Genomic DNA, 19,128 nt, shown 5'->3' with positions numbered 1-19,128 from the left:
GGGTTTTTAATCTCGTGAGACATTATTCCATTTTGATCTTGAAATAGCTACATAGAATTGACGAAATCAAGGAGGGATCCTCATGAGAATTTAGAGTGGAGTTAATATTGTCAGTCATTGTTTGTAGAGTTAAAGAAACAAATTGTAGAGTTTTAAAAAAAGCTGTCAAGCGGCAGCATTGGGTTTACCAAACCTAAAATGACCTTTTAAAATTGTGTTCATGAGTAAAAAGGGCCTCGTAGTGCGGTGGTTACGTAAAATCATGTGGAAGAGAGAGAACAGTCAGTACTGGACTAAATCGTCAGACTTGGCGGCAAAGGGAATGCCACCGTGTCTAAGGGTACTACAGGCTACAGAACTGGTTAAGCATACTTCGATTACAATGCCCCCCCCCACGCCAGCAAAATAGATCTGTCTCGATTCAGCACATTATTCTTAAAATAGTAGACATCAATGAGTGTGAAGCAAACAGGGAATATCCAACACAGATTGGTAATAGTATATGCAGTAAATGTTGGGATGGATAAAACCCCAAACGATTAATGAGTGGAGGGAGGACAGTGGACTGAAGAGAATTTATTATGTTTTGTTTTGTCTTGTTTATTATGTTTTGTTTTATACTTTATAAAACTTCAGAATTTCACTAACTGCTCTCTCAAGGCAACAGCCTCGGGAAACATTTCAAACAGAGAGATCGGGACACCCTATCCTCTCCTAGAAGAGAAAATGTAAATGTAGTTCTCACTATGCTAAATCTTATAATCAGCAACAAAAGTTATCTGGCCGTAAAGGGAGCTCCCAATTAAGTAAGGCCTGGCCTTTTGTTTGTTTTTGCCCTATTTTTTTACCACACACACCAGCACCACACCTGTTATTAATATTTGGTAGTGGTGTTAATATAATGTCTGATGTAACTGTGTGGGGTGTTTTTATTTGGTTTAGAAATGATGCACATTAAAAGGGCACAGAAATGACATGTTCTGAAGTACATATTGTCTGAATTCTGGATGCACACATGGAAGTTCTCCTGATAACAATGTACTGAAAAAACTACATGTAAAACGGGTACACAGAAGGTTTGAAATGTCTTTATATAAGTAGCCCTGAAGTACAGGGAATGAACATACTCACTTAATGGTGTTGAATGACCTCTGTTGTAACTTTCTGGTGAGGCCTGAACACCCTCACCACAAAGGCTAGAGACATTGGGTGGGATTTAAGTATAATATGAAGAAGTGTGTTGCTGTTGTTTTGTTTTTGTCTTTGCTTCAATACAAATATTACAAGATTGGGCCTGCTGTATGGTTGGGATGTCACCCTAAGGGTTAGCCCTCTAACTCCCAGACCATGGAACTCTGCCTTGAGGTCGCTAAAATAAGTACTGTATAAGCCAATTTGCAAAAGGGCTTCAACAGTGTGTTGTTATTCTCTGACATTTCTCTTAGAAATATAGTATTAAGAAAAGTGGGAATGTAATAATTATTCATACGGTGAATAGTTTGTCTGCATTTCCTGAATAAGAAATGCCTTAAACTTGTTTAGGTCTGTCCTCTCTCAAGGTTATGGTGATAGTGACTCCAGATGGTATCTACAGTGGGAAGAAAAAGTATGTGGACCCTTTGGAATTACATGGATCTCTGCAGAAATCGGTCACAACATTTTATCTGATCTTCATCTAAGTCACAACAATAGACAAACACAGTCTGCTTACACTAATAACACATTTTCATGTCATTATTAAACACAGTTTAAACATTCACAGTGCAGGGTGGGAAAAGTATGTGAATCCTTGGATTTAATAACTGTTTGACCCTCCTTTGGCAGCAATAACCTCAACCCAATGTTTTCTGAAGTTGCGGATCAGACCTGACAATGGTCAGGAGGAATTCTGGACCATTCCTCTTGACAAAACTGTTTCAGATCAGCAACATTCAAGTGATGTCTGGTGTGAACCTCTCTCGAGGTCATGCCACAGCCTCTCAAATCGGGTTGAGGTCAGGACTCTGACTGGGCCACTCCAGAAGGTCAGGACTCTGACTGGGCCACTCCAGAAGGTCAGGACTGACTGGGCCACTCCAGAAGGCGTATTTTCTTCTGTTCAAGCCATTCTGTTGTTGATTTACTTCTGTATTTTGGGTTGTTGTCCTGTTGCATCACCTAACTTATGTTGCGCTTCTATTGGCAGACAGATAGACATTTTGCAGGAGAATGTAAGGCTAAACTTTTTCTGTCGATGACAGCAAGCTGTCCAGGCCGAGGCAGCAAGCCGCCCCAAACCATGATGCGCCCTCCACCATACTTTACAGTGTGGATGAGGTTTTGATGTTGGTGTTGTGCCTTTTTTCTCCTCACATAGTGTTGTGTGTTCCTTCCAAACACTACAACTTTAGTTTCATTTGTCCACAGAATATTTTGCCAGTAGCGCTGTGGGACATCTAGGTGCTCTTTTGCAAACTTTTTTTTTGGACAGCAGTGGTTTCTTCCATGGTGTCCTCCAATGAACACCATTCTTGTTTAGTGTTTTACGTATTGTAGACTAGTCAGAGATGTTAGCATCTTCCAGAGATTTCTGTAAGTCCTTAGCTGGCACTCTAGGATTCTTCTTAACCTCATTGAGCATTCTGCGCTGTGCTATTGCAGTAATCTTTGCAAGACGGCCACCAGGATGAAACTAGCGAGATTACAGGCAAAGACTAAGGGAGATTAAAGCTCCCTAACATGCAATTATTTGTCGCTGCCCAAATAGGCTCTCTCGCTCCATTGAGAACTCAACTAGGCCAATTTGGGTGGACATGGAAGAGGAACTTAATGCCCCATATGGATAAATCAGATTATCTGAGTCAACAAAAGGTGGGACTGCAGAATCCAATAATGTCCTATACTAAAAATATATGGAGACAGATTCATAAGAGAGAGAGATTGTCACCTTTCTTGACAAGCTCCGTTTCATTATGGAACAAACCTAAATTGAAAATAGGGGGACACAGTTTTCTGGAAAGGTTGGTATAGAAAGGGGATAAAGAACATTGGTTGTCTGTATCAAGAAACACTTACCTCTGAATAACTACGGTCCAAGTATAATTTACAGAAACAAGACAGATATATCCAGCTTAGAGACTGTATGTTTAAAGGTAGGATAGAACACATTCCCAGTACATTCCGATAGTGTTACGATAGACATCCTTTGCAAATTACCACATACAGCAGGGCTTTTATATTGCCACCTTACAGGTGGATTTAAGGATACTTGTATGGGCCTAAAGGACATATGGAGAAAAAGACTTGGAGGTAACATTTGGAGAGGAGGAATGGAATATAATATTACAACAGAGTTCTGTCCTACTATCCAGGTCTGTACCCAAACAATTTGAACTTCTACTTTTAAAAATCCACCTCTCTAAAAACAAGTCTCTCACTGTTGCCGCCTGCTATATTGATTGCCCCTCATCTTCAGAGCTCGTGCTGCTAGGCGACCGAAACTGGAACATGCTTAACACCCCAGCCATCCTACAATCTAAGCTTGATGCCCTCAATCTCACACACTCAATTATCAATGAACCTACCAGGTACCTCCCCAAAGCCGTAAACACGAGCACCCTCATAGGTATCATCCTAACCAACTCTAAATATACCTCTGCTGTCTTCAACCAAGATCTCAGCAATCACTGCCTCATTGCCTGCATCCGTAATGGGTCAGCGGTCAAACAACCTCCACTCATCACTGTCAAACGTTCCCTGAAACACTTCAGTGAGCAGGCCTTTCTAATCGACCTGGCCGGGGTATCCTGGAAGGATATTGATCTCATCCCGTCAGTAGAGGATGCATGGTTATTTTTTTTTAAATGACTTCCTAACCATCTTAAATAAGCATGCCCCATTCAAGAAATTTTGAACCAGGAACAGATATAGCCCTTGGTTCTCCCCAGACCTGACTGCCCTTAACCAACACAAAAACATCCTATGTCGTTCTGCATCAGCATCGAACAGCCCCCGTGATATGCAGCTTTTCAGGGAAGCTAGAAACCATTATACACAGACAGTTAGAAAAGCCAAGGCTAGCTTTTTCAAGCAGAAATTAGCTTCCTGCAAGACTAATTCAAAAAGGTTCTGGGACACTAACGTCCATGGAGAATAAGAACACCTCCTCCCAGCTGCCCACTGCAATGAGGATAGGAAACACTGTCACCACTGATAAATCCACTATAATTGAGAATTTCAATAAGCATTTTTCTACGGCTGGCCATGCTTTCCACCTGGCTACCCCTACCCCGGTCAACAGCACTGCATCCCCTACAGCAACTCGTCCAAGCCTTCCCCAGTTCTCCTTCTCCCAAATCCAGTCAGCTGATATTCTGAAAGAGCTGCAAAATCTGGACCCATACAAATCAGCCGGGCTAGACAATCTGGACCCTTTCTTTCTAAAATTATCTGCCGAAATTGTTGCCACCCCTATTACTAGCCTGTTCGATCTCTCGTGTCGTTTGAGATTCCCAAAGATTGGAAAGCAGCTGCGGTCATCCCCCTCTTCAAAGGTGGGGGACACTCTTGACCCAAACTGCTACAGACCTATATCTATCCTACCCTGCCTTTCTAAGGTCTTCGAAAGCCAAGTCAACAAACAGATTACCGACCATTTCGAATCTCACCATACCCTCTCTGCTATGCAATCTGGTTTCAGAGCTGGTTATGGGTGCACTTCAGCCACGCTCAAGGTCCTGAACGATATCTTAACCGCCATCGATAAGAAACATTACTGTGCAGCCGTATTCATTGATCTGGCCAAGGCTTTCGACTCTGTCAATCACCACATCCTCATCGGCAGACTCGACAGCCTTGGTTTCTCAAATGATTGCCTCGCCTGGTTCACCAACTGCTTCTCTGATAGAGTTCAGTGTGTCAAATCGGAGGGTCTGCTGTCCAGACCTCTGGCAGTCTCTGGGGGTGCCACAGTGTTCAATTCTTGGACCGACTCTCTTCTCTGTATACATCAAAGATGTTGCTCTTGCTGCTGGTGAGTCTCCGATCCACCTCTACGCAGACAACACCATTCTGTATACTTCTGGCCCTTTTTTGGACACTGTTAACAACCCTCCAGGCAAGCTTCAATGCCATACAACTCTCCTTCCGTGGCCTCCAATTGCTCTTAACTAAATGCATGCTCTTCAACCGATCGCTGCCTGCACCTGCCCAACCTCACTACTCTGGACGGCTCTGACTTAGAATACGTGGACAACTACAAATACCTAGGTGTCTGGTTAGACTGTAAACTCTCCTTCCAGACCCACATCAAACATCTCCAATCCAAAGTTAAATCTAGAATTAGCTTCCTATTTCACAAAGCATCCTTCACTCATGCCCGAGAAACATACCCTTGTAAATCTGACCATCCTACCAATCCTCGACTTCGGCGATGTCATTTACAAAATACCCTCCAATACCCTACTCAACAAATTGGATGCAGTCTATCACAGTGCAATCCGTTTTGTCACCAAAGCCCCATATACTACCTACCATTGCGACCTGTATGCTCTTGTTGGCTGGCCCTCGCTTCATACTCGTCGCCAAACCCACTGGCTCCATGTCATCTACAAGACTCTGCTAGGTAAAGTCCCCCCTTATCTCAGCTCGCTGGTCACCATAGCATCACCCACCTGTAGCACGCGCTCCAGCAGGTATATCTCTCTGGTCACCCCCAAAACCAATTATTTCTTTGGCCGCCTCTCCTTCCAGTTCTCTGCTGTCAATGACTGCAACGAACTACAAAAATCTCTGAAACTGGAAACACTTATCTCCCTCACTAGCTTTAAGCACCAGCTGTCAGAGCAGCTCACAGATTACTGCACCTGTACATAGCCCACCAATAATTTAGGCCAAACAACTACCTCTTTCCCAACTGTATTTATTTGACTTGATTGATTGATTTATTTTTGCTCCTTTGCACCCCATTATTTTTATTTCTACTTTGCACATTCTTCCACTGCAAATCTACCATTCCAGTGTTTTACTTGCTATATTGTATTTACTTTGCCACCATTGCCTTTTTTTTGTCTTTACCTCCCTTATCTCACCTCATTTGCTCACATCATATATAGACTTGTTTCTACTGTATGTTTGTTTTACTCCATGTGTAACTCTGTGCCTTTGTATGTGTCGAACTGCTATGCTTTATCTTGGCCAGGTCACAATTGTAAATAAGAACTTGTTCTCAACTTGCCAACCTGGTTAAATAAAGGTGAAATAAAGTAAATAAGAAACAACAGATGCTCCTCCCTATTAGAGATGCCCGGTCCAAACTGATTCAATTTAAAGTGTTCAATATGATTTACTGGACTCCTCTGAGGCTGAACAGGTTTGATAGAATCCAGTCTATGCTGAAGATGTCAGTCAAGTACAGGTGACATGATCCGTATGTTCTGTGACTGTCCAAGCTTTACATACCTTTTGGCAGAATAATGGAACAGACTGGGGATACTCTGGGTACCACAATAACTGCAAATCCTGCTTTGCTATTACTGAATATCACTAAGGATATTGTAAGTGGACAAGCAGTAGTGATTAACATGTTATGGGTTAGATGGAATGATCAATGTGCAAATGTATTTGTGCCCGGAGGCAAGGTACATAGGCGGCCTGTGTCTGAGACAGAATGTTTCCATAAGGGTGTTAGTTGCAGATTCTGGCAGGACCGATATCAGTGCATTCGATGCAGTCCCAAAAACCAAGACGTTAACGTTACAGGGAATTGGGAAAGTGGAATTGAATATGACTGGGCCGGAGATTTGAGTGGCTCACAGATTAAGGAAGTGGGTAATATGAGTCTCTGGGGAACAATACCACGCCTCTGTATAGTAATACAGGGGATAGCTCGTAGTGAAGGACAGCTAATGTTGCACAAGAGAATACTATGAAGACAAGTTGAACATCATGCATACCCAGATCATGGTGGGAGTAGCAGAGATGGTGTTATCATTTCAGACACTATTGTCAACTTTCAGTGAGTGGTTCATCGAAGAAGGTACAGCTCTTGAAAGACTACCTACAGATCCCCATATACAGGAAGCCACCTCACCAGAAGGACTAGCTACAGATCCCCGTTTACAGGAAGCCACCTCACCAGAAGGACTAGCTACAGATCCCCGTATACAGGAAGCCACCTCACCAGAAGGACTAGCTACAGATCCCCGTATACAGGAAGCCACCTCACCAGAAGGACTAGCTACAGATCCCCGTATACAGGAAGCCACCTCACCAGAAGGACTAGCTACAGATCCCTGTATACAGGAAGCCACCTCACCAGAAGGACTAGCTACAGATCCCTGTATACAGGAAGCCACCTCACCAGAAGGACTAGCTACAGATCCCTGTATACAGGAAGCCACCTCACCAGAAGGACTAGCTACAGATCCCCGTATACAGGAAGCCACCTCACCAGAAGGAGTAGCTACAGATTCCCGTATACAGGAAGCCACCTCACCAGAAGGACTAGCTACAGATCCCCGTATACAGGAAGCCACCTCACCAGAAGAACTAGCTACAGATCCCCATATACAGGAAGCCACCTCACCAGAAGGGAAGTTTGCTGTAATAATAGCGTCACCTGTGATTAAGAAACATGTGACAGAGTTTTGTAAGGTTGGATAATCTCCCCCATTCCTAACCACCAGCAAACACTTATCTCCCAGACGATTGCTGCTTACCAACCGTTGGGACCCAAAGTTTACACTGTAACGAGCGTGTTCACAAAGGGGTGGGGTGTAGATCGGCCTCAAGATGAGAGATGTGTATCTAACCTGAGCACAGGGAAGTATTCTCTATACAGATTCCGACTGTAGCAGAACATAGGATGTCAGTGGCTAGAAAGTCAGGTAGGAGTTGGGAGACAGGTAGGGAGTATGTGAAAGATTCAGTCCTAGATCTATCAGTGAACCACAAGGGCAATAGGAGATCAGGAGCAGGAGACCGATTCAATGCAATTGCTATTCTCAAGGCAGTCACTGTAGGGTCAGCAACTGAAGGATGCTATAGTAACAGCATGGATCTGGACTATGGAGCAAATGAGGGGTATCTTGAAGTATGCATCATGGGCAGTGTTAGTGGTAGCAGGGGTTACCTTGTTCACATTGCTGGGATATCACCTTCTGAAGGTGTTGATGTTGAAACGAGGTAAATCTGCACTGTATTTACAAGATGAGGAACAGCTGATTAAGGCCACCGCTCGTGTATATCTTGTGGACATGGAGGGAGGAGGAGGAGACGGGAGGGCGAAGTGAGGAACATATGGCGTGGGAACACCTTTTGTAACCTGTAGCCTGATGGGGAGGACTGGGTACAAGCATGAGGAGGTGTTGAGAGCCTTCATTGTTGTGGACCCCAGCAGAACAGTATCTCAAATGTCTAGAGTCAGGAAGTGGGAATTGTCATGTTATCAAACTTCCCAAAAATGTTTTGTCATATATAATTATGCATAGCTTAACATATTAGGAATCATTTTCAAGTCTTTTGCTATCACTCTCTTAGCAACCTGAAGGAGGAAATGGAGAAAGTCTCCGTGAGCAGAGCGAGCTACGTGTTGGGAGCGAGCGACAGACAGAGGAACAGCTAATGGAGGAACTTATTTTGCAATTCAGGCAGGGCCGGGATTAAATTTGCCAGAAGCAAATTGGGCCTGAAAGTCGAGGGCATAGGTAGGGTTTAAAAATGCATTCCTGTGCAGGGCTTTACCCTACATAAAGTAATGACCTTACTAATAAACTTTATGATGTGTTAATTAAGGTGAAGTTTACTATCATTATGCTGAGATTGAGCCACTGAGGGATAACTCTAGCCTGTCTGTTTGTGCTATAATGCGAACTCCTTATCACTCACTGTTAGGGTTGCAAAGGGTCCATGGGAAGTTCAACTCGGGAAATTGAAAATGTTGCTTAATATTCTTTAAAAAAATGTTAGCTTATAACAGTGAACCTTTTTTGTGGGATACACATAAGGCAATTCTAGGTCTTGTGGCATATTTTGGTTAAACTATCCCCAATTCAATGGAATTGAAACCTCTGCATGCACAGTGCATTCTTCCATCACACGTGCAGTGCACTCTTCCATCACATGTACAGCTGATTCTCAAGATCTTGCACACTAATGAGATGCTATTGAGCCCACACTACTACACTGTCTGAGCCAAGGACTACATGCTTTCTGGTAAGTTGATTACAATACTGGGTGGGATGAATATATTAAATATGACATACATAGTAAATTGTAGCTTACAGCAAAGTGTGTTAAAATAATTTCTAACTTGTTAACCATTTCTGCTAATTCGTTTTTGCTACCATATGGGTTTTAACGTCAGCCTGCTGAGGAGTGTTAATTCACCTGTTTCATTTTAAAACATTTATGCTACAAAAGGAATTGTTTAATCTAACTGCTTAACTCTTTAATCTGTACATGGATTTGTATTTTGGGGCTCTTTCCCCTGTTGCCTCCAACATCCTCCAAATCCCACCAACATCAGCCGCCTCAGAGTGCAACTGGTCCTTGTTTGGGAACACACACACCAAAGCACGCAACAGACTGACTAGCACAAGATTGGTGGCCAGACTCTGATGTTCAGGAGGTGAACATTGAGGAGGTCCAGGGAGAAGACATGAGAGGAATACAATCAAAGCTTTAGTTTCTAGACTATCATTTTACAGATGTATGTTGAAAACGTTTTTGGGAGATGCGATGGATCATTCAATCTTTTGTTGCAGTGAAATCACCCCGTGTGAATAGTCAACTCATTTAATTAAAGTTCAATTTGTAACTAAATTGTTTTTAAAAATTTCTATTGGAAGGATTTAATCATTTGCAATTATGTCTACTTATGATAAGGTTAAAGGTATGATATGGTAAACATAACCAATGCAAAAAACATCTACGTTTAAATGGTTTTAATATCAATTTGCACATATATTTCCGCTAATTCCCACAGAAAGTTTCCAACTCTGAATATTCCCCGAAATGTGCAACTCTACACACTGTCATGCCAAACATGGTTGGCTTCACAATCAGATTTGGGTCCAGGCTAGGATGACTTGTGTTATAGTGAAGGAGGACTTATGAGTCACATAGTTCCAGGGGGACTTAAGCCTGACTCCTCTAGGAACATGAAACACAGTGCTGCTTTGTCCTCTCCGACTCACTGCCCAAATAATCAAACCAATGAGGAAATATGACAAAAATACACAAAGCCAGACCTCTGCTTAAACTTTTTTTTTTTTCATCTTCAATCCATCCAACATTCATCCCTTCTTACATTTCAATACTATTCTGAGGGGCATTAGTCTAATTCCGCAAATGTGTAGTTTTAGATTATACATTAGGGACATATGCTAAGTATCCTCATGTTGTAAAGCACTCCAGGGAAGTGTGTAAAATGGTAATAAATGCAAAAGTGTGTCAGAGGAAAATGGGCTTATTTATTATCCTTCACTGCAGACCTGATAGAGGCCATGGGCCTGCCTGGGGGTAAAATACAGCCATCTCCCTATAAACTGCAGGATTAATATTTGATCTTCAATAAAACATGAGTGAGGCTACTCAGTGAGTGAAGGACGGGCATCTCAAAAAAAGCCTGCTATATCGACCGCTCTAAAAAATACAACTGCAGAACACATTTACGTTTCATGACCATCAACCTTTGTTTCACGGAAGTGATTTTCTACAGCTTGAACCAAAACACTACAGGCAGCGATCAACCAATTCACTGAAGAGACGGGCTGTGTGCCATACAGACAAAACCCAGTGCTCCAAATTAATGAGCGTTTTACATTTCACTGGACTCTAAGTGAATAAGTGAATAGGCTCCCTGTGTGAACCAATTGTGTATGGTGACTTACACTAATGCACTGTTTACTTGCTAGTCAGAACTAGGAAACTAACATTTTCACCTTGCTAACTGGTTGTAGTTATACATGAGCCACGTTCAACCAGTCAGTAAGTCGGAAATTTCAGACATTTCCTAGCCCGTGAACGTGGCATTAAACTTACCCCAACATGAAGACACATGGCTCTATTTCTGTAGAGACAGATATATCTATGCCAACAAAATCCAGAGCTTTCACATGCTCTCTCCCCCGTAAGGTCTGATTTAGACTGGACTTGACACTCAGGGCCTTAGGGAAAACATCTGGCTATGCCACGAGCAGGGTAAACAAAGCTGGTATTGGCAATCAACACATGAGCTTAACTCAAACATATAGCAGTTCTGAAAGCCTTTATTCCCTGGTCTTGTGATGGTTAGAAAGTCTCTGGGCCTGTTCTAAACAAAGGTTGTAAACAGCGCATCTCAAGTCTGGCCAGACAAGTGGCCAAATCATAAACCTTAATCCGTAATAAGTTCACATTTTAATGTTCAAAAATGACCCTTCCTCAGCCTCCTTCCAACCCGACTTGACACAAAAATTGTATTTTGTCACATCGAAGTGGTCACGTGTCACCTACTCATAGCATGAATTCCAAGTTAACTTGAAGACATCCTGACTGTTTGGATAGAGACCCGTGGGAAGTCCCATCAGATCTTGCAGGGGTCTGAATTGGAATTCTCATAGTAGTTCTAGAAAGACAGGGCTGAGGCAGGGAAACCACATTAAAGGACCGATAGCGGCGCCTGACATCTGCTGAACCAATCAGAATAGGGTTAGAGACATAGACTCGCTTCAGAAGGGGCCTGTGCTGCCTGGTGGCCTGATTCAGAGTGCTTATAAACTACTGGTCTGCCATTGTGTGTATCTTACCTGTATGGGAGAGATAGCAGCAGCGGGGGGGGTTTTCAGAGGGCTGGGGCTGAGGGGTGTACGGGCAATCGTTGTGGTAACTGCTGGCACGGCTGCTGTGGGGGAGGTTGGGACAAGGCCTGCAGTGGAGGCGTTGTCAAAGCTCTTGATAAGGGTCTTGACGGTGGGAGAGGGCTCAGAGGAGGTAGAGGAGCGTCGGCTGAGACCCATGCCCTGCCTCAGGGCAGCTAGGTCCCTCTCAACTGCATTCATGTAGTTATACACCCTGCCCCTCTCCTCATCCTGCCTATAGAGACAGATAACGGATCGTCAATATCTTTGACACAGGGAGAGATTGGCACACACACAAAGACCACATACTTCTTGATCTCCTCCAGCTCTTTGCTCATCTTCTCATTCTTCTCCTGTGTGTCCAGAAGGCGGCGCCGCAGATCCCCAATCTCCTCCTGAGCCTCGGACTTGATGTCGTTAGCGATGACCACCGCCGTCTGCAGGTCGGCCTGGAACTGACGCCACTCCATAGACTCCTCCTACAAGGGGAGATATGAACCGCACACGGACCACGGTCAAAAGTTGTGCATTACATTTACATAATTTAGCAGACGTTCTCATCCAGAGCATGATATGGAATAGGGTGTCATGTGGGATGCACCCATGGGCTTAATGCTACGGACCAGCAGGACACTTCTCATTATGACTGGGTGAAATGTCTTCACCGGATGTTCAATACAAGCTGAGATACAGCTGAGGCACAGGACTCCGTATTCCTCTAGCTCCCCAAACTGACCCGTAGCTTTCGATGCAGCATCTTGATCTCACGCTCCATGTCATGTTTTTGGTCCTGCAGTTTTCTGACGGAGTCTAAAAGAAAAAGAGAGTATGAATAATTAAATGAATGAATGGAGACGGGATAAACGGTCTGACTAGGCTGTGTAGTAATGGTCCCACATTGCCACCTAGTGGTCACAGCAGCTTTATCATTGGTATATGATTCAGTATTGGTCCAGCATCGTTGGTGAACTCTCTGGATGAGCATATTATTCCCCATAGTCCCTTTTCCTGACTGATGTGTGTCTCCTAAACGGCACTCTATTCCCTAAAAAGTTAACTACATTTGACCAGAAACCCATGGGCCTTGATCAAAAGTAGTGCACTAGGAAGGGAATAGGATATAGGGTGTTCACACAATTATTAATTAATAAAATTAATGCATTCATTCAAGGTTTATACTAATATGTCTATTCAATAGAAAATCCAAACCTAATTTCTCTACCGTACAGTACAGTGCATTTGGAAAGTATTCAGACCCCTTGAGATTTTGTTACGTTACAGCATTATACAAAAATTGATTAGTCCCCCCCCCCCCCCCCCCTCAATCAAACTTCTTCCATTTAAGAATGACACGGTGTTCTTAGGGACCTTAAATGATGCAGACATTTTTTGGTACCCTTCCACTGATTTGGGCCTCGACACAATCCTGTCTCGGAGCTCTATGGACAAATGCTTCGACCTCATGGCTTGGTTTTTGCTCTGACATGCACTGTCAACTGTGGGACCTTATATAGACAAGTGTGTGCCTTTCCAAATCATTACCAATCAATTGAATTTACCACAGGTGGACTCAAACCAAGTTGAAGAAACATCGAAGGTGATCAATGGAAATAGGATGCACCGGAGCTCAATTTCGAGTCTCATAGCAAATGGTTTGAATATTTATGTAAATAAGATGTTTTTTAAAACGTTTAATACATTTGCAAAAATGTCTAAAACCTGTTTTTGCTTTGTCATTATAGGGTGTTGTGTGTAGATTGATGAGGAAAAGAATGAATTTGATCGATTTTAGAATAAAGGCTGTAACGTGTAACAAAATGTAGAAAAAGGGAAAGGGTCTGAATACTTTCCAAATGCATATGGTTCAAAGGTTACCAGTGATTTACCCTGAGAATATAGCATGTTGAGTGAATGGAAAGTCTTCACAGGCATGATCATAAAGTGGGCGCTGCTCCACGGCAGAACGGCGATAACTTCAAAATGTCAACTGACAAGCTTGAGTTTAAGTGAAAACATGCAATCCGCTGAATACAAAACTGAATATGGACTAAATATATATTTATTTACAAAACCAAGACTGAATTTCAATATCCGCCCTCTGTGAAGACAATCTGTTCCTGTTTATGTGTTTTTCTGTAGTCTTTCTCTTTAAAATCACCATAGAAACAGCCCCTCTCACATAGATTGATTGCGGTTATAGGCAATGAAAGCCAAGGATCTGGAGGTGAAAACGACAAAAGGCATCAAGTTGATTTTGATTGGTCCAACCAGCGAAAACACCTCCAAAATGGTACTACCTCACATCACCACATATGAAGTACACAAGACCAAGAGCGCCTGTCCGAACTAACAGTCACAGCAACACTGTCAGGTACTAGTATATTAAGGTTATAATATTGTAGAGAACAATCTAACGACATAGGGGAAAAAATACATTTGGACATTTAATTTCGTAGCACCCTCTTGAATTACCCCGTTTTTCTCTACATTGTACAGCAGTGAGTGAACACCCTAAAGGATAGGGTGCAATTTGGGATGCAATCTAGTGTCCATCCACCACTCACTCTCCAGGTCTGTGATCACGAGGTTGTCGTGGAGTTTTACGGCTCTGTGTTGCTCCACCTCGTCCTCCAGCTCAAAGATGGTCTCCTTAATGTCTGAGACCTCAGTGTCCCTCTCCTCCAGCTCAGAACACTGATGGGCCAGGGCCCGCTTCTGCTCTGCTAGCTGCTTCTGCACCTCATCACGAAACGCACGGAAGTTCTCCTCCAGCTGACGGGAGAATGGGATACATAGGTGTATGCATGAGCACACGTGTCATTACAGCACCAGTCAAAAGTTTGGACACACCTACTCATTCAAGGGTTTTTCTTTATTTTTACTATTTTCTACATTGTCGAAAAATAGTGAAGACATCAAAACTGTGAAATAACCTATATGGAATCATGTACTAACCCCAAAAAAGTGCTAAACTATTCAAAATATATTTTATATTTTTTTCTTCAAAGTAGCCACCCTTTGCCTTGATAACAGCTTTGCACACTTTGCATTCTCTCAACCAACTTCACCTGGAATGCATTTCAATTAACAGGTATGCCTTGCTAAAAGTTCATTTGTGGAATTTCTTTCCTTCTTAATGGATTTGAGCCAATCAGTTGTGTTGTGACAAGGTAGGGGTGGTATACAGAAAATAGCCCTATTTGGTAAAATACCATATTATGGCAAGAACAGCTCAAATGCAAAGAGAAATGACAGTCCATCATTACTTTAAGACATGAAGGTCAGTCAATTCTGAAGATTTCAAGAACTTTGAATGTTTCTTAAAGTGCCGTCACAAAAACCATCAAGCGCTATGATGAAACTGGCTCTCATGAGGACCGCCACAGGAAAGGAAGACCCAGAGTTACCTCTGCTGCAGAGGATAAGTTCATTAGAGTTAACTGTACCTCAGAATACAGTCCAAATAAATGCTTCACAGAGTTCAAGTAACAGACACATCTCAACATCAACTGTTCAGAGGAGACAGCGTGAATCAGGCCTTCATGGTCAAATAGCTGCAAAGAAACCTCTACTAAAGGACACCAACAAGAAGAAAAGACTTGCTTGGGCCAAGAAATAAGAGCAAGTGGAAAGTGGAAATCTGGCCTTTTGGTCTGATGAGCCCAAATTTGTGATTTTTGGTTCCAACCGCCGTGTCTTCGTTAGACGCAGAGTAGGTGAACGGATGATCTTTGCATGTGTGGTTCCCAGGCGTGGTGGTGTGATGGTGCTTTGCTTGTGACACTGTCTGTGATTTACTTGGAATTCAAGGTACACTTAACCAGCATGGCTACCACAGCATTCTGCAACAATACGCCAGCCCATCTGGTTTACGCTTAGTGGGACTATCATTTGTTTTTCAACAGGACAATGACCCAAAACACACCTCCAGGCTGTGTAAGGGCTATTTGACCAAGGAGAGTGATGGAGTGCTGCATCAAATGTCCTGGCCTCCACAATCACCCGACCTCAACCCAATTGAGATGGTTTGGGATGAGTTGGACAGCAGGGTGAAGGAAAATCAGCCAACAAGTGCTCAGCATACGTGGGAACTCCTTCAAGACTGTTGGAAAAAAGCGTTCCTCATGAAGCTGGTTGAGAGAATGCCAAGAGTGTGCAAATCTGTCATCAAGGCAAAAAGGGTGGCTACGTTGAAGAATCTAAAATATATTTTGATTTGTTTAACACTTTTTTAGTTACTACATGATTCCTTGTGTTATTTCATAGTTGATGTCTTCACTATTACTACAATGTAGAAAATATTAAAAATAAAGAAAAACTCTTGAATGAGTAGGCGTGTCCAAACCTTTGACTGTTACTGCACGCACATACATACCAACATAGAAATTGGGTAAAATACTAACACAAGACTGATGGAGAATCTGAAATGAAAGTATGTTACAAATGAGAATGTGTGACCTTGCTGATACCGTCCTCCAGCCTGGCGGCCTCGTCGCGGGTGTGGTCAAGCTCCTCATGCAGCTGAGCAGACTCCGCCTCTGCCCTCTCCTTGTCCCTCCTCTCGCTTTCCAGCTGGTGGCGGATGTCCATCTTGTCCCCGGCATTGTGGATGGAGTAGAGGTCAGCCACCCTCTGTCTCTCCTGCTCCAGCTGGGCCCTGCATCGAGCCAACTCCACCTGCTCCCCCACGGCCGCCTCTCTCAGGACCTCCAGCTCTGTGGCCGCCGCTGCCCTATCCCTGCGCTCCATCTCAGCCTGCCGCTCAGCCATGTGCACCCTCTCCTTTAGCGCTGATATCAGGCCCTGGGCTTCTGCGTTGTCCTGCTCCGCCATTTTCAGTGCCCCGCTCAGGTGCTGCTGCACCCCCAGCAGCTGCTCCCTCTCGAAGTGGGTCCCATTAGTCAGGTCCACATAGCGGCGCTCCAGCTCCAGGTAGCGGCTGCTCTTAGTGTCCTCCTCGTCGACCGGGGCATAGGCCACGCGGTGCTCGTCCAGCAGGCCCCGGAAGTAGTCCATCTGCTGGCCGTACAACTCCAGCCGGTCACCTTGCTGGCACAAGGAGTCTAACAGAATGACCCGCTCCTCGCCCAGCCTCTCGTTCTCTGTGCTTAGTTCCTGGGTGATCTGCTGCAGGTCGGCCAGCTCCTGTAGTGTGGCCTGGAGCTCCTCAGAGGTGCAGTGCTGGTTCTCCTCCATCTGGTGAATGCGCTCCGTTAGACAGGCCACCGACACCTCGCTGGTGTTGCCACTGCTGCAGCTACGGGAGCACTCGCAGTGACTCGGTGGCCCGCCCTCTGACTCAGAGGAGGAGCAGCAGGCAGAACCAGAGGGGGCGTCCAGGGCATCATCGCTGGAGGTGATCGGCTGGTAGGCTTCGCTGCACTCGCTGTCGGCTGCCTCAGGGGAGATGGCTCGCCGGGGGTCCAGAAGGTCTTCATTGGAGCCGCAGGCAGAGCCGTGTGGGGAGACCCCATGTTGAAAAGGGGCCCGTTGGAACCCTCCATCTCTGCCACCGCTGGCTGGGGGAAGCTCTGGGCTGAGGCAGGAGCCTCGCGGGGCTTTGAGGGAGCAGTCCAGCCTCTGCTCCAGGGAGAAACCCATGGCATTGAGGCGGTCCTTCAGCATGCGGTTCTCACTCTTTAGCATGTTCAGTTCCACGCGGATCCCCTGGTTCTGGTCCTGCAGCAAGAGCAGGGTGGACTCAACGTCTGTATAGATGAGCGGAGTAGGGGCTTCTTTCTTCTGTTCCTGTAGGGGCTCAGCCTCAGCAGTCTCCTCTCCCTCGCCCCTCTCTCTGCTCCCCCCATCCTCCTCAGGCAGGCCTAGCTGAACACGGATGGCCCGCAGCTCGGTGCGCAGGTGGAGGATCTCCACATCTTTGCTCTTGGCCAGGCCCAGCAGATCCTTCACCCTGCTCTCCAGGAGCGTCTTATTGCTGAGCTGCCCATCCGACCTGGACTTGCTCATACGGGACTCGGACTCAGTCATGGCCCGGCTGCGGACTCTCTTGGGCGGTGCCAAGGCGTCCGAGGGTCCGGAGAGCTTCCTGTTGGCGGTGCCAGTTCTGGAGCGTTCTCGCAGGCCGTCCCGGGATGAACCGGGCTCCTTCACCACAGAGGAGGTCCCACGCTTGCCTGAGGAGTACAAAAAAGTTAGAGCTAATCACAAAGCAGAGTATAGTCTGTTAGTAGCTCTATGGTTGATGTACCTGAGCTAATCACAAACCAGAGTATAGTCTGTTAGTAGCTCTATGGTTGATGTACCTGAGCTAATCACAAACCAGAGTATAGTCTGTTAGTAGCTCTATGGTTGATGTACCTGAGCTAATCTTTGTCTTGCCCTCTGGGTTGCTAGTACCTGTAGTGGAAGAGGTTGAAGAGTGGGCAGAGCTAGTCTTCTTGAACTTAGCAACAATGCTGATCCCAGCAGAGGCTCCACCGCCTACTGTTGTTGCTGATGACAAGTCATCGCTGCTCTTCGCCTGGCCAAAGAGAAAGATGATATGTCCAATAGGTGGTGTGTTAACTATAAAGATAATCAGCTTCATGGTTGTTCTTAGTATGTAGCAAAAGTGCTCACACGGTTATTTGTATGTGCCTTCTGCATTTGTACCTTAGAGAGTGGTGCGGTAGCGGAGGTCTTGGCCGTATTCTTGCCGGCTGTGCCCATGGTGGTGCCCTCAGGCTTGACTCTCTCCCCAGTCTGGGCCTTAGTGCCTGCTGCCGTGGCTTTGAATACGCCGGCCACTGGCCTGGTCGTCTTCCTCATACTGGGCTCTAGGTTTCTCAGACATTTACAATGCAATCTGTGTGGAACAAAAACACACAAGCATACAGGAGTTAAAATAACAGGATGAGGTGGTAACGCATGCATCACAGAGGGTTTCTAGTTTCTCAGTCAGGAAAAAATATTTCATTATTATGCCATAATTAACATCAGTGAACAACCTCTTACAACTAACGTAAATATTAAACTCACATAAAATGCAGCCTAGAACTAAAGTCATTATAGTAGGCAGCCCAACAGTCTAAAAACGAGTTTGTAAATCATTCATTTGAAATCAATTTCCAGAATAACCAATTAGCCTAGATTGCCTTTTGAAAAATCCATTTAGTTACCTGATGCCTGTGGCAGTAGTTTTCTTGGGAGAACATGGTCTGTCATCTATGGGCTAGCTAGTAGCTAAGGAGTTGCTGTCTAGTCTGGAGTACGGACAAATGACTTCACAGTTCTTCTGTGCTGTGGTCGATGCTATTTATGTTCAAACGCCAGCCAGCACTACATCCTTCTCAGACACTGACTCACACAG

At 44.7% G+C, this 19,128-nt stretch overlaps 1 protein-coding gene across 3 annotated transcripts in view; it reads right to left on the bottom strand.

The window, feature by feature from the left end:
* Window positions 1-19,128, bottom strand: part of LOC109868610 (cytospin-A) — a 42,250-nt gene that overhangs the window by 18,376 nt on the left and 4,746 nt on the right. For 2 of the 3 annotated variants that reach the window (XM_031802533.1, XM_031802534.1), the window contains exons 2-8: window positions 18,432-18,624; window positions 18,138-18,300; window positions 16,278-17,953; window positions 14,384-14,591; window positions 12,556-12,629; window positions 12,129-12,298; window positions 11,769-12,054 (exon numbers count right to left, since the gene is read on the bottom strand). In XM_031802533.1, coding sequence (XP_031658393.1) covers window positions 11,769-12,054; window positions 12,129-12,298; window positions 12,556-12,629; window positions 14,384-14,591; window positions 16,278-17,953; window positions 18,138-18,300; window positions 18,432-18,587 — 2,733 coding nt within the window. In that variant the 5' untranslated portion in view covers window positions 18,588-18,624. The remainder of the gene's footprint in view (window positions 1-11,768; window positions 12,055-12,128; window positions 12,299-12,555; window positions 12,630-14,383; window positions 14,592-16,277; window positions 17,954-18,137; window positions 18,301-18,431; window positions 18,625-19,128) is intronic. The other variant, XM_020458293.2, reaches the window with a different exon arrangement.

This window comes from Oncorhynchus kisutch, linkage group LG23 (assembly GCF_002021735.2).
Source record: "Oncorhynchus kisutch isolate 150728-3 linkage group LG23, Okis_V2, whole genome shotgun sequence".
NCBI classification, from domain to species: domain Eukaryota; kingdom Metazoa; phylum Chordata; class Actinopteri; order Salmoniformes; family Salmonidae; genus Oncorhynchus; species Oncorhynchus kisutch.
Note: the sequence above shows the minus strand (reverse complement) of the source record. Positions and strands in the feature narration are given on the sequence as shown.